We start from the raw sequence: 13,579 nt of genomic DNA on the forward strand, positions 1-13,579 counted from the left end.
CCACACTGACACTTCTGTTTTTTATATTGTTTTGTTGATAATAGACATCAGATTGGTGAATGGTGGCAACTTGTGTTCTGGAAGAGTGGAGGTTCTTTATAATGGAGTTTGGGGAACTGTCTGTGATGATTATTGGGATCTATCAGATGCTGCAGTGGTTTGTCGACAGCTGGGCTGTGGTAATGCTACACAGGCAACAAGCAATGCTTATTTTGGTCAAGGATCAGGACAAATATGGATGGATGATGTACAGTGTACAGGGAATGAAACTACATTGACAAACTGTTCATCAAGACCAATAGGAACTCACGACTGTGGACACCATGAAGATGCTGGAGTCATCTGTCAATGTGAGTTAAACTTATTTATGATACACATTTTGCTAACTATACAGACAGGGCCGTTTCTAGCCATTTTGACACACTAGACGAAACCCCAATTGGCAAAAAGATTATAAAATTTTACATGCAATATTGCATACAAAAACAAAAATCATGTAAAAATCATATGATAATGTAACACTCAAATCTTAAGTGCATTAAATTCAACAAAGCAGTTAAATAAAAATGTAAATAAAAATAAAATGTTGTATTTTAGACAGTTATTACACCTGACCTACCACATGGTATACATGCCACTGTGAGTTATATTAACAAGTCAGACCATAAAATAAGATGCATTGTTGTGTTTATAGGGTACAATGAGTACAAAATGGCATTTCAGTAATGTTTGTTATCATATACATACACTATAAGTATCTGCCATTAATACACTGGCCTGTAAGTACTATACACTTTTCATGTACATACAATTTCTAAGTACAGTAGAGTTTGTTATTAGTTATCATATATGTACACTATAAGTACATGTTATTAACCCACATTTGCCTGTAAGTACTAAATATTTATATTGTACATTTATTTGTAAGTACAGTAGTTTCTTGTTAGTTACAGTATACCTACACTGTAAGTATGTATATGGTATTGCCCAGTACTTACATAGAGTTACATAATAACTACCAAGTATGTACCACTGGTAAGTACAGTAATGATACCATTTAGTTACCATGTAGATACTCAAAAGTAAATACCACATATTTGTCTGTAAGTACAACATATTTACCATATATGTCCAAGGTAATTACATGTACTGTAAAATAAAATGCTACCAAAAGTTCAGTGTCTTGGTTAACATCCATTTAATTTGTCAGGGTTGATATTGTACTATAAATCTGTTATTGAAATATACTGCGTGAAAATTATAACAATCTTTTGCTCTCTTTAGTTGTCAGGTCACAAACAACTGCAACACCAAGTACATGTAAGTACAGGAATTTGAATTACAAGCAGATCTTTTTCTCACATGGTTTAAAATAAAGCCTTGTTGAATTAAAGGACTTAAACAGACATGAGTATATTAAATAAGTTTAAGGTTTTAGAATCTTAAGCACTTTTTTCAATGTTGTGTATTTGTGTGTTTAATCTTTCAGCTACACAAAATATATCAAACACATCCATTTCAGGATTCAAAGGTAAAGAAGTTAAGGTTGAAAAAAATTCCACTATTATTATTATTATTAGAACTATTTTATGACATATACATGTTTAACACGTTTTACAGGTCACAACATTAAAACCAACACTGACACTTCTGTTTTTTATATTGTTTGTTGATAACAGACATCAGATTGGTGAATGGTGGCAACTTGTGTTCTGGAAGAGTGGAGGTTCTTTATAATGGAGTTTGGGGAACTGTCTGTGATGATGGTTGGGATCTATCAGATGCTGCAGTGGTTTGTCGACAGCTGGGCTGTGGTGTTGCTACAGAGGCAAAGAGCAATGCTTATTTTGGTCAAGGATCAGGACAAATATGGATGGATGATGTACAGTGTACAGGGAATGAAACTACATTGACAAACTGTTCATCAAGACCAATAGGAACTCACGACTGTGGACACCATGAAGATGCTGGAGTCATATGCCAATGTGAGTTAAATTTAATGATTATACTGCATACTATAAAGACAGGGCCGTACAATTTGTAAGAATTTTTTTTCGTGATTTTTTTTTCGTGAAAATCATTTTTTTTGCAGTGCACATCACAATTTTTTTATCATTAATTTTATGCAGTTTATTCAGGTTTGGCATATGATGTCGGCATTGTTTAAGCATTGTTTAAGTTTCTCCCAATGACAGTTTTTCTAATTTTATTACCAAAACACCTGCATTGTGTTAAGTGGATGGCAAGTCATGCAAAGACAGTTTCTCTTTAGTGTTTGTTCACTTTTATTTGCTTATAGACAAAGATAAATTCCCACATATCTGCAATGCCTTCGATTATTTTATTAACTTCTCTGATGGCACACACACACACACACACACACACACACACACACACACACACACACACACACACACACACACACACACACACACACACACACACACACACACACACACACAGACAAGAAGTGCCTAATCATATGCATATTCCACATTTTATCATAAGTGTTTTAATGCAGTGACTTGCAATGGTCTTAGTCTTGACTTGGTCTTGGCCTGTCTTGGTCTTGGTCATGACTTGGTCTCGGTTTAGGTGGTCTTGACTACAACACTATTGTTAAGTTTGGTTTATATGATTTGTCCTCTCACTCTCCTGCGTTTTTTTTTTCAATATGACAAATGTTGTCAAGATACAGCATCACTTGATGCATGGAAACTTTGCAGTTAATATTACACTAGCCAAACAGTTCTTATAAAAAAGTTCAGTGTCTTAGTTAACATCCATTTAATTTGCCAGGGTTGATATTGTACTGTGAACATTTTAACAAACTATGTCTCTCTTTAGTTGGCAGGACACAAACAACTGCAACACCAAGTACATGTAAGTACAGATATTTGAATTACAACCACATCTTATTCTCATTGAGTATAAAATAAAGCCTTGTTGAAATAAAGGATTTAAACAGAGAATGGTCTCTAAAATAAGTTTAAGGTTTTATCATCTTTATCATTTTTTTTCAAATGTGTATTTTTGTGTTTAATCTTTTAGCTACACCAGAGATATTTAACATAACCATCTCAGGATTCAAAGGTAAAGAAGTTCGGGTTTATTAAAGTTCTATTATTATTATCATTATTATTATTATTATTTATGACATATACATGTTTAACACAGCGTTACAGTTCACAACATTAAAACCCCACACTGACAACTTCTGTTTTTTATATTGTTTTGTTGATAATAGACATCAGATTGGTGAATGGTGGCAACTTGTGTTCTGGAAGAGTGGAGGTTCTTTATAATGGAGTTTGGGGGACCGTCTGTGATGATGGTTGGGATCTATCAGATGCTGCAGTGGTTTGTCGACAGCTGGGCTGTGGTGTTGCTACAGAGGCAAAGAGCAATGCTTATTTTGGTCAAGGATCAGAACAAATATGGATGGATGATGTACAGTGTACAGGGAATGAAACTACATTGACAAACTGTTCATCAACACCAAGAGGAACTCACAACTGTGGACACCATGAAGATGCTGGAGTCATCTGTCAATGTGAGTTAAACTTATTTATGATGATACACACTTTGCAAACTATACAGACAGGGACATATCTACAGTAGCCATTCTGACACACTAGAAGAAACCTCTATTGGCAAAAAGATCATACAATTTTACATGCAATATTACATACAAAAATCATGTAAAAATCATGTGATCATGTAACACTTGAATATTAAATGCATTAAGTTCAACAAAGCAGTTAAATAAAAATGTAAATAAAAATAAATTATTGTATTTTACACAGTTATTACACAGGACCTACAACCTAAGATTTCACATGGTATACATAGGCCACTGTGAGTTATATTTACTAGTCAGATCATAAAATAAGATGCAGTGTTGGGTTTAAAGGGTACAATGAGTACAAAATTGCATATCAGTAATCTTTGTTATCATAAACATACACTATATGTATCTGACATTAATACACTGGCCTGTAAGTACTATACACTTATCATGAACATACAATTTGTAAGTACAGTAGAGTTTGTTATTAGTTATCATATATATACACTATAAGTACCTGTTATTAACCCACACTTGCCTGTAAGTACGATATATATATATATAGTACATTTATTTGTAAGTACAGTAGTTTCTTGTAAGTTACAGTATACCTACACTGTAAGTATGTATATGGTATTGCCCAGTACTTACATAGAGTTACATAATAACTACTAAGTATGTACCACTAGTAAGTACAGTAATGATACCATTTAATTACTGTGAAGATACTCAAAAGTAAAAACCACATATTTGTCTGTAAGTGCAACATTACCATATATGTAAGTACACGTACTGTAAAATAAAGTGCCACCAAAAGTTCAGTGTCTTGGTTAACATCCATTTAATTTGTCAGGGTTGATATTGTACTGTAAATCTGTTATCGAAGTATACTGTGGGAAAATTATAACAATATTTCGCCCTCTTCAGTTGGCAGGACACAAACAACTACAACAGCAAGTACATGTAAGTACAAATATTTGAATTACAACCACATCTTATTCTCATTGAGTATAAAATAAAGCCTTGTTGAAATAAAGGATTTAAACAGAGAATGGTCTCTAATGGCGCTTTTCCATTGCATAATACCCCACGGTTTAGTTTAGTTTGGGTCGGGTCAGCTCACCTCACTTTGGCGTGGTTAGCTTTTCCATTGAGTTTAGTATCACTTCGCAGTGGGAGGGATTTTAGGCGTGTCGTAAAATTTGCGCTGCATACGGCTGTGACATCATACAAGTGAGAGGAGAGCGTTGTTCTACATTCCCATTCATTTATTTATTTCTCAGTCCGGCACAAAATTAAAATTGGCCACCACAAATAGATGTTTACACATCGCGTTTATCACTACCTCTGTCTCACATGACAGTTTCTGTCCAAACACCCGCGGCGTCAGCCAGGGCTGGACTGGGACAAAAAATTGGCCCTGGCATTTTGGCCCAGACCGGCCCACTACATAGGATCACAAATCTTTGTGCAACCTTGACTATAACTCCGTGTAATGATTAAGTAGAAAAGTATAAGAGCTGACACGTGACATTACAAAAATGTAAGCGCTGTAAAAGGCTTTGCAGGTTTTAAAAATAATAGTATAAGCCAGTGAGTGCACAATGTTGTGCACCTTATGATAACACCGAGACAAGATAAATGTTACAATGACAAGCCACAAGCCCCATTACAGTGTGTGCAGAAAATTTTGATCACTTTTTTTCTGAACGCCTTTTGCCGATTCCAAACCAAAGTGGTTTTAATAACCAACATTAATTTTGTATATATATTTTCCTTTCATCCTATTTTATGCCCTTGCTGCCCGAATCAGGATTTCTTGTATAATGGTCATATCTCAATTTCCATGCATGGCATCTTTCTTATGGACATCAAATAATGAATGTCCAGTGTGTGTTAACATTTTTGGCCCATTTTAAATGTAAAAGAAAATGTGCCTAATAATTCTGCACACTTGAAAATAAGGTGCTTTTTTCTCCAGTCAGCATGGGCGTCGGACTGGGGGTAAAACCAGTACTGATTACCAGGGCCCCAAAGGAAGAGAGGTCCCTTGAAAATCTGGAATATATTATGGGGGTGGGGCATTGGGGCCCATTAGGACTGCCTATGCATAGGGCCCGAGATTTTGTGCAACGCCCCTGCCAGTCAGCCATCATTAACAATAATGTATTACTTATAAATGCTTTATTTACAAAATTAATGGTAGTTATTAAAATTTATTTGGTTTGGAATTAGTAAAATATGTTGATAAAAACTGTGATCAAAAGTTTGATGTAATAATTCTGACCACACTGTATTTTATAGCAGTGTAATCATTGTCATGTTGCAAACAGCCATTGATCTATCATTTGTGTTTTTGACTGTGTTTTATTAAGAGGATATCTAACAACAACGCTGCATGCTTCATAAAATGCCCTAAAAGTTGTTATTGGGCTAGCCAAATGTCAAATCAAAAAGAACCAATGGGCTGCTGATTAGGTCTCTTGGGCCGGTCTGTCTGGAAAAAAAACATCTAACGCTAACTTTTTTGGAAAGTGCAGTACATTGCCACCGCACCTTTTAGCGCCATTAATGAATTACATTAAAACAAAGAAAGAAAGCAACGGGCTGCGTTGAGCGATGAACGAGTGTTATGGGCTGGTCAGAATAGTGCGAGATGTATGATACGTCTGTATGATACTCGCGCTCTGTTTCTTGTGTGTGTCAGATCATCGCTCTCTGTTTCCATCTGACACAAGAAACAGAAGGGGAGGGGTGGAGCTTGTTAAGAGATGATTGGGCCAGCCCAGTGTCAGTATGGAAAATGAACCAATGGGCCGCTGTCCATGCTTTATGAGGCCGGTTGTTGGCCAATTAAAAAAATATATATATCATAATATATTCACCGGCCCCCAAGGACGTCGGCCCACCGGGCATTTGCCCGGTATGCCAGATTACCAGTCCAGCCCTGGCGTCAGCTGACGGCGCTCCGCTGAGCCTCACTGAAGTTGCATTTAAGCACATAATGCTGACGTGCTCGTCGCGAATGTTCCGCCACAAACTGCAAGCCTGGAAGAAACTGTTAAGGTGTCCCTGATTCTCAACATGTGGATGTTTTTCATCGCTAAAAGGGAGTTTTGGAACTTATAGCAGAGCAGATGACAACATGTTTGCTCCAGACAGCGCAAGCTAGCCTAGCACAGGTAAAGCTAATTTACATTCTAGCAATGACGCTGATAGTGACGTTTCTTTCAGACCAATCAGTGATCTACAGTGTTTTCGCGTCACGTTTGGTATCAGCTCGGGTCGCTTGGAACCCCAACCGAGGTGGTACGAAAAAAAGTATCGGGTACCACGTACTGCACCTAATGGAAAAGCTCCCAAAAGTAAACTGACCCGACCCAAACTAAACCAAACCGTGGGGTACTATGCAATGGAAAAGCGCCATAAAATAAGTTTAAGGTTTTATCATCTTTATCATTTTTTTTCAAATGTGTATTTTTGTGTTTAATCTTTTAGCTACACCAGAGATATTTAACATAACCATCTCAGGATTCAAAGGTAAAGAAGTTTAGGTTTATTAAAGTTCTATTATTATTATCATTATTATTATTTTTTATGACATATACATGTTTAACACAGCGTTACAGTTCACAACATTAAAACCCACACTGACACTTCTGTTTTTTATATTGTTTTGTTGATAATAGACATCAGATTGGTGAATGGTGGCAACTTGTGTTCTGGAAGAGTGGAGGTTCTTTATAATGGAGTTTGGGGGACCGTCTGTGATGATGGTTGGGATCTATCAGATGCTGCAGTGGTTTGTCGACAGCTGGGCTGTGGTGTTGCTACAGAGGCAAAGAGCAATGCTTATTTTGGTCAAGGATCAGGACAAATATGGATGGATGATGTACAGTGTACAGGGAATGAAACTACATTGACAAACTGTACAGCAACACCAAGAGGAACTCACGACTGTGGACACCATGAAGATGCTGGAGTTATCTGCCAATGTGAGTTAAATTTTATGATTATACAATTTTGCATACTATAAAGACAGGGCCGTTTCTAGCCATTTTGACACTTTAGATAAAACCCCTATATTGGCAAAAAGATCATACAATTTTACATGCAATATTACATACAAAAACAAAAATCTTCTTACGTTTTTATCTTTCGACAATTTGTTTAGTTTGGTTGATATGAATTGTCCTGATCTCAATGTCCTGCGTTTTTTCTCAATATGACAAATGTTGTCAAGATACAGCATCACTTGATGCTTGGCAACTTTGCAGTTAATATTACACTAGCCAAACAGTTCTTATTAAAAAGTTCAGTGTCTTAGTTAACATCCATTTAATTTGTCAGGGTTGATATTGTACTGTAAATCTGTTATCGAAGTGTACTGTATGAATATTTTAACAATCTCTTGCTATCTTCAGTTGGCAGGACACAAACAACTGCAACACCAAATACATGTAAGTACAGATATTTGAATTACAAGCAGATCTTTTTCTCATATGGTATAAAATAAAGCCTAGTTAAATTGATGGATTTAAACAGACATGAGGTTTTATCATCTTTAGCATTTTTTTCAATTGTGTGTATTTGTGTGTTTAATCTTTTAGCTACACCAGAGACATTGAACACAACCATCTCGGGATTCAAAGGTAAAGAAGTTCAGGTTTATTAAAGTTCCACTATTATTATTATTATAATTTTATCACATGTACATGTTTAACACAGTGTTACAGGTCACAGCATTAAAACCCACACTGACACTTCTGTTTTTTATATTGTTTTGTTGATAATAGACATCAGATTGGTGAATGGTGGCAACTTGTGTTCTGGAAGAGTGGAGGTTCTTTATAATGGAGTTTGGGGAACTGTCTGTGATGATGGTTGGGATCTATCAGATGCTGCAGTGGTTTGTCGACAGCTGGGCTGTGGTGTTGCTACAGAGGCAAAAAGCGATGCTTATTTTGGTCAAGGATCAGGACAAATATGGATGGATGATGTACAGTGTACAGGAAATGAAACTACATTGACAAACTGTTCATCAAGATCAATAGGAACTCACGACTGTGGACACCATGAAGATGCTGGAGTCATCTGTCAATGTGAGTTAAACATTTATACAAAACAATGTTAAGATGTGTTTTATGTTTTGCATTGCAATTGAGTTTTGAATCACATAATCTAACGTATTTATTCCTTAAAATACAGTTTTTATTCATTTATTTCTACATTTGTACAACAGAAGTTGTAAATTAAAATTTTAACAATCTCTATTTTTCATTAGTTGGCTGGACAACTCCAGCACAAAGTACAGGTAATTAGAATTTTTTTAATTTTCTAAGTGTGTAAAACATAAGTTCGTTTTTTTAAATAGTCTCTTTGGCTTAATTTGTTTTCTTTTTATCTTTCCAATAGTTGTGGATTTGATTTTAAGTGAATTAAATAATTGTGTTTATTCACCCTGCGGTTTAAAAACAAAAGGCTGTTTTAGTTGTTAGAGATTCCTGCTCTGAACTCAACTGTACTAAGGATGAGTGGTGTGGAGAACAGAATGGCGTTTACGGGTGTTTCTGTAACGGAGATCACCCCACATACGACCCTGACACTTTTGGTTTGACACAATAAATGAAGTTTCAAACAAATAAATAATGATCTGTTTCTTTAATCAATCAGCACTAATATACTATTTGTATTGTGTTTATATCTCAGATGTATATGAGACGTGTGAAAGCAGTTCTGCGTTCGTGTCTTTGTCGCGCTGTCAGCTCTTTGAAGCTGGTTTTCCTGCTGATCTCTTACACCTGAATGATCCCAGCTGTAAAGGAACTGTCCGAAATGGCAGAGTGGAATTCGGTTTTGATAACAATGAACACATTTGTGGTACAAGTCTTATGGTAAGATTACTGTTTGATTCAAGTATTTGACTTACAATTGACTCATTTGAAATAGTTTGAAAGAAGGAACATGTTGGAAAATTTAGTCAGAAGTAAAACATTGCTGTCCTATACTGTAGCATCCTATAGATTACCCTGATCCACAAATATTAGGCTTTTTCACTCCAAAAGGACGTAGGTCACGGATATCACAGGGTCTAAATCAGATATTACTTTATGTCTCTACTCTACAGGCCAATGGTACTCACTTCATCTATGAAAACTTTATTCGCGGTGAGCCAGACTTAACATCCCATGAAGGTCCAATCAGCAGACAGAGAATTCTGAGCTTGCATTTCAGCTGTATTTACCAACAAACCCAATCGGTTTCCCTGGACATGCACCCTCTGGGGAGGTAATGTAGGCCTTATTAAATATAACCGATTTAAAGTTTTACTTCAATATTTTTTATGTAAATTTTTATCTATTACGACAAACTGTATGTCATTGGAAAGGTCTAAGAATGTAGTTTTCATATCTAAAAACTTTTTAGCAGTAATAATAATGCAGTGACAGTAAATGATTAATTTGTGACAAAAGTATGCAGCAAACCATTGTTGGTAAAACCACTAAAAGTGTAACAAACATATTTTTTGTGATCATTTTATGTATAAAATGTATAATTTATTGAATTATTTTTATTTATTAAAATAAATGTAAACTGCTATAAAAAAATATTAAATATTTTAACCTCCAGACACATGAAAAACTTGAAAAGTGTTTTCTTTTAAACAAGACCAAGAGTAGGCTTCTAGACCAAAAAGTTAAGGGGTTAAACAGATTTTGTTTTCGAACATTTCAACAGTATCGTGAACAGAAATCTTGAAGGTCAAGGAACGTATCAGGTCAGGATGGTTCCATATCTGGATGCTGAATTCTCCAAACCCTTCAATGGAAGTGTTGATGTGGTGGTGGATGAGAAGATTTTTGTTGAAGTTGGTGTTGGTGGAGTTGACAGTCATCAGTTTGTCTCAGTGATTGACGGATGTTGGGCTACACCTGTGAATGATCCTCTGTCATCTCTCCGCTGGGATCTCATCACTGGAGGGTAAGATGATGATTTGTGTTTGATAGACCTAAAGGGGTTTATTTTTTCCTGATGTACCTTTAAGACTATATGTAAATTGCATTGTGAGTTTGTCTAATATAATTTAACACTTATCACAATTATGTTCTGTTAAATCCTTTATGATTTGATCATTTTCAACAGGTGTCCAAATCCACATGACAACACAGTCGAGCTTTTGCAGAATGGCAACTCTACATCCAGCCGTTTCTCCTTCAGGATGTTCGTCTTTACTGCAGACTCCAATAAAGTTTACCTGCACTGTAACATTCATCTTTGTCTTTTGAGCCAAAACGACTGCTCATCGGTAGGTTCATAAATCCTTTTATTTCTGATATTGTCTAATTTTATTTAAACTTAAGTTTTAAACTTCTTTTTGAACTGACAATGGTGCTTATATAGTAAAGAATGTTTAAGATTTGTTTGGTCATTACTTATATATTACATATTTATATGTGAATTTTTTTAATCCAGTAAAGTAGTTCATCTGATTTGTGAGTCTTAGTCTGAAGATTATTTCACATCACTGTGAAAGCAATTTTAAACTAATTAAAGCAATGTGCTAATTTTTGGCATCTCCCTTAAACGTCAATTCAGATGATATATTTACATTTTTTAGCATTGTAACCCTGGACATCAAGCGAGACGGCGCAGATCTGTGAACTTTCATGACACTGCCTCCATATCTATGGGTCCACTGGTTTGGTCTAAAGGAAACTCAGGTAAACATAAGTTACTTTATATAATTAGATTCACGTTTATATAATATATAATTACAGTCAAGTCACTTTATATGTATGTAACAGATATTTCAAAGGCACATTTATAACTAAACCACTTTCTATTTCCTGTTTACACATATTTTGTCCCCAGAGGTTAGAGGTCTCCAATGATCCCCCAAGACAGTCCCGTGTCTATGTTACTCCTTGATGTCTAAAAACAAAATCTAATTTTCATAATCTTTATTAAGTTTTTCTGTTCTCTACAGTACTATAATAATAAATAACTTGAATGTTATACTTTGGTGTGCAAAGGGAGATTTAGTTATAGAAAGTGATTTATTGTAATAATCGCATATAATCATAATTCTTCATAATCATAAATCGATAGGCTGACACGACTTGTGCAAAATGGTCAATGTAAAATTATTATTTGTTTTATGATCTTATGGTAAAAGTTATTGCTCATATAATAAAACCTTTAAACAACATTTTTTTTTCTGTCCTGATTTTTGTAGTTTCTGATAGTTAATACTGCCCTCTGCTGGAATGAGATGGAGAAGCAATAATTGATCAGGAGTTAAAAAGATTATGGGGCAGTTTCCCAGACAGGGATTAATTTAAGCAGGACTAGGGACTATTTATGTCATTTTTAAAAGCATAATTTATAAATAAACACTCACACAGATATATTTTAAGATATGTCAGAACAAGTTGTTTACAATCAAGACAACACCAACATTTTAGTTAGTCTGGGATTAGTCTTAAGCTCAAGTCTAAAATAAATATTCCTGGCTGCATCCTTATTTACCTATTATTTCCTATGCACTGTTTTTTCTATGGGAAAGTATGGACATTTGAGGCTACTTTAACAGAGCTGGGGCATATTAAATGACTACTATTTAGTATGAATAGTATTCAAATAAGAAGGCAGGGAAGGTCTTGAAAGTTTGTTCTGGGTCCTACAATTTTTAAAGATGATACATTTCTAAAACATTTCATAAAAACAATATTGATATATCAACTTCTATAGATGACAGCTTGGTTCTGCTAAAAAATATTAACACACGGTAACCTGGATGCTTCATTTTCTTTTTAAAATTGTACTCAAATATTATATGTCTTTTAACATGACATCAAATCATAAAACCAAATGGGTTTTCCTCACGGAAGGTTTGCATTCATTAATAAAGAGCAAATAAAATATTTCACATCAATATTAAATGTTTCTTATGAGGTAAATAGCCGTGTGATAAGCTGGATATTGTGCAGGCAGCTGGTTGTTATTGTAATAAAAGTTCACACTGTTGGGGCTTGTTTCTGTAATAACAACCTGCTGCCTATACATTATCCCTTATAAAATGCAGCTCACAGGAATTACATAAAACTAAAAATAACTTTAGTGTCAACATTTTATTAACACATGATTCTATTAAAATATGAATCAATATTAATTTTAATGTATTTTTCAAATACTTTCTGGGATAGACATGTGATTATAAAAACCAACAAAATACATCCCAGAAATAACTTTTTACAAACGTTAAAACTTACAATAAACTTCAGTGGTCAATGGTGGCATATATATATATATATATATATATATATATATACTTTTCTTTTTAAGAATTTAACTTTTATTATTTTAACCATGTACAAACCTCACCCAAACATACAAACATGTACCGAGCCCCTAAGGTGACATGGAGCAAAAATTAAATAAAGTTTAGTTGCATGTGCTCACGTGAAACCTTCGTGTGCAGAATTTTTTTTTAAAAGTTTAGTTTCGCGTGCTCGCGTGAAACTAAACTTAAAGCAAAAATTCTGCACATGAAGGTTTTCGTGAGCACATGAAAGTTTCACGTGAGCACATGAACGTTTTACGTGAGCTCATGAAAGTTTCACGTGAGCACATGAAACTAAACTTTAGATTTTTTTTACTCCAATGTCACCTTAGGGGCTCGGTAAACATGTGCATACATTGCATCCTAAATCTTTTTCGTATACTAAATGTAAATTAAAGTAGAAACTGATATCACATTTGCAGAGTATCTAAAATGAATGAGTAAAAGGATTACTCTTTCGCAAGGACTTCTGGGTTCGTGAAGTTACCCCCAATAAGTCTGACGTCACATGAATTTGCGGGAAGCAGGTGGGAAGTTCAAGGTAATTTCATTCTTTACTCACTTACTGATTAAGTAAATTTGTTTTCTATGTGTTAATGCGTATGGTGGTCTATTGTTTATATAAAGACCTTACCATGTAGGCTAAATCTAACATAACACGTACTTAA

At 34.9% G+C, this 13,579-nt stretch overlaps 1 protein-coding gene across 14 annotated transcripts in view; it reads left to right on the forward strand.

Moving 5' to 3' along the window:
• Positions 1–11,752, forward strand: part of LOC129420804 (scavenger receptor cysteine-rich domain-containing protein DMBT1) — a 33,656-nt gene extending 21,904 nt beyond the window's left edge. For 5 of the 14 annotated variants that reach the window (XM_073867146.1, XM_073867154.1, XM_073867147.1 and 2 more), the window contains 21 exons: positions 45–350; positions 1,285–1,320; positions 1,490–1,531; positions 1,680–1,985; positions 2,848–2,883; positions 3,052–3,093; positions 3,248–3,553; positions 4,496–4,531; positions 7,067–7,108; positions 7,258–7,563; positions 7,993–8,028; positions 8,179–8,220; positions 8,365–8,670; positions 8,853–8,882; positions 9,060–9,179; positions 9,278–9,462; positions 9,696–9,856; positions 10,307–10,549; positions 10,712–10,874; positions 11,187–11,289; positions 11,441–11,751. In XM_073867146.1, coding sequence (XP_073723247.1) covers positions 45–350; positions 1,285–1,320; positions 1,490–1,531; positions 1,680–1,985; positions 2,848–2,883; positions 3,052–3,093; positions 3,248–3,553; positions 4,496–4,531; positions 7,067–7,108; positions 7,258–7,563; positions 7,993–8,028; positions 8,179–8,220; positions 8,365–8,670; positions 8,853–8,882; positions 9,060–9,179; positions 9,278–9,462; positions 9,696–9,856; positions 10,307–10,549; positions 10,712–10,874; positions 11,187–11,289; positions 11,441–11,460 — 2,867 coding nt within the window. In that variant the 3' untranslated portion in view covers positions 11,461–11,751. Of the gene's footprint in view, positions 1–44; positions 351–1,284; positions 1,321–1,489; positions 1,532–1,679; positions 1,986–2,847; positions 2,884–3,051; positions 3,094–3,247; positions 3,554–4,495; positions 4,532–7,066; positions 7,109–7,257; positions 7,564–7,992; positions 8,029–8,178; positions 8,221–8,364; positions 8,671–8,852; positions 8,883–9,059; positions 9,180–9,277; positions 9,463–9,695; positions 9,857–10,306; positions 10,550–10,711; positions 10,875–11,186; positions 11,290–11,440 lie in introns of all 14 variants that reach the window. The other 9 variants (XM_073867148.1, XM_073867155.1, XM_073867152.1 and 6 more) reach the window with 9 other exon arrangements.
• Positions 11,753–13,579: the final 1,827 nt, after the last annotated feature.

The sequence above is a fragment of the Misgurnus anguillicaudatus genome, chromosome 4 (assembly GCF_027580225.2).
Source record: "Misgurnus anguillicaudatus chromosome 4, ASM2758022v2, whole genome shotgun sequence".
NCBI classification, from domain to species: domain Eukaryota; kingdom Metazoa; phylum Chordata; class Actinopteri; order Cypriniformes; family Cobitidae; genus Misgurnus; species Misgurnus anguillicaudatus.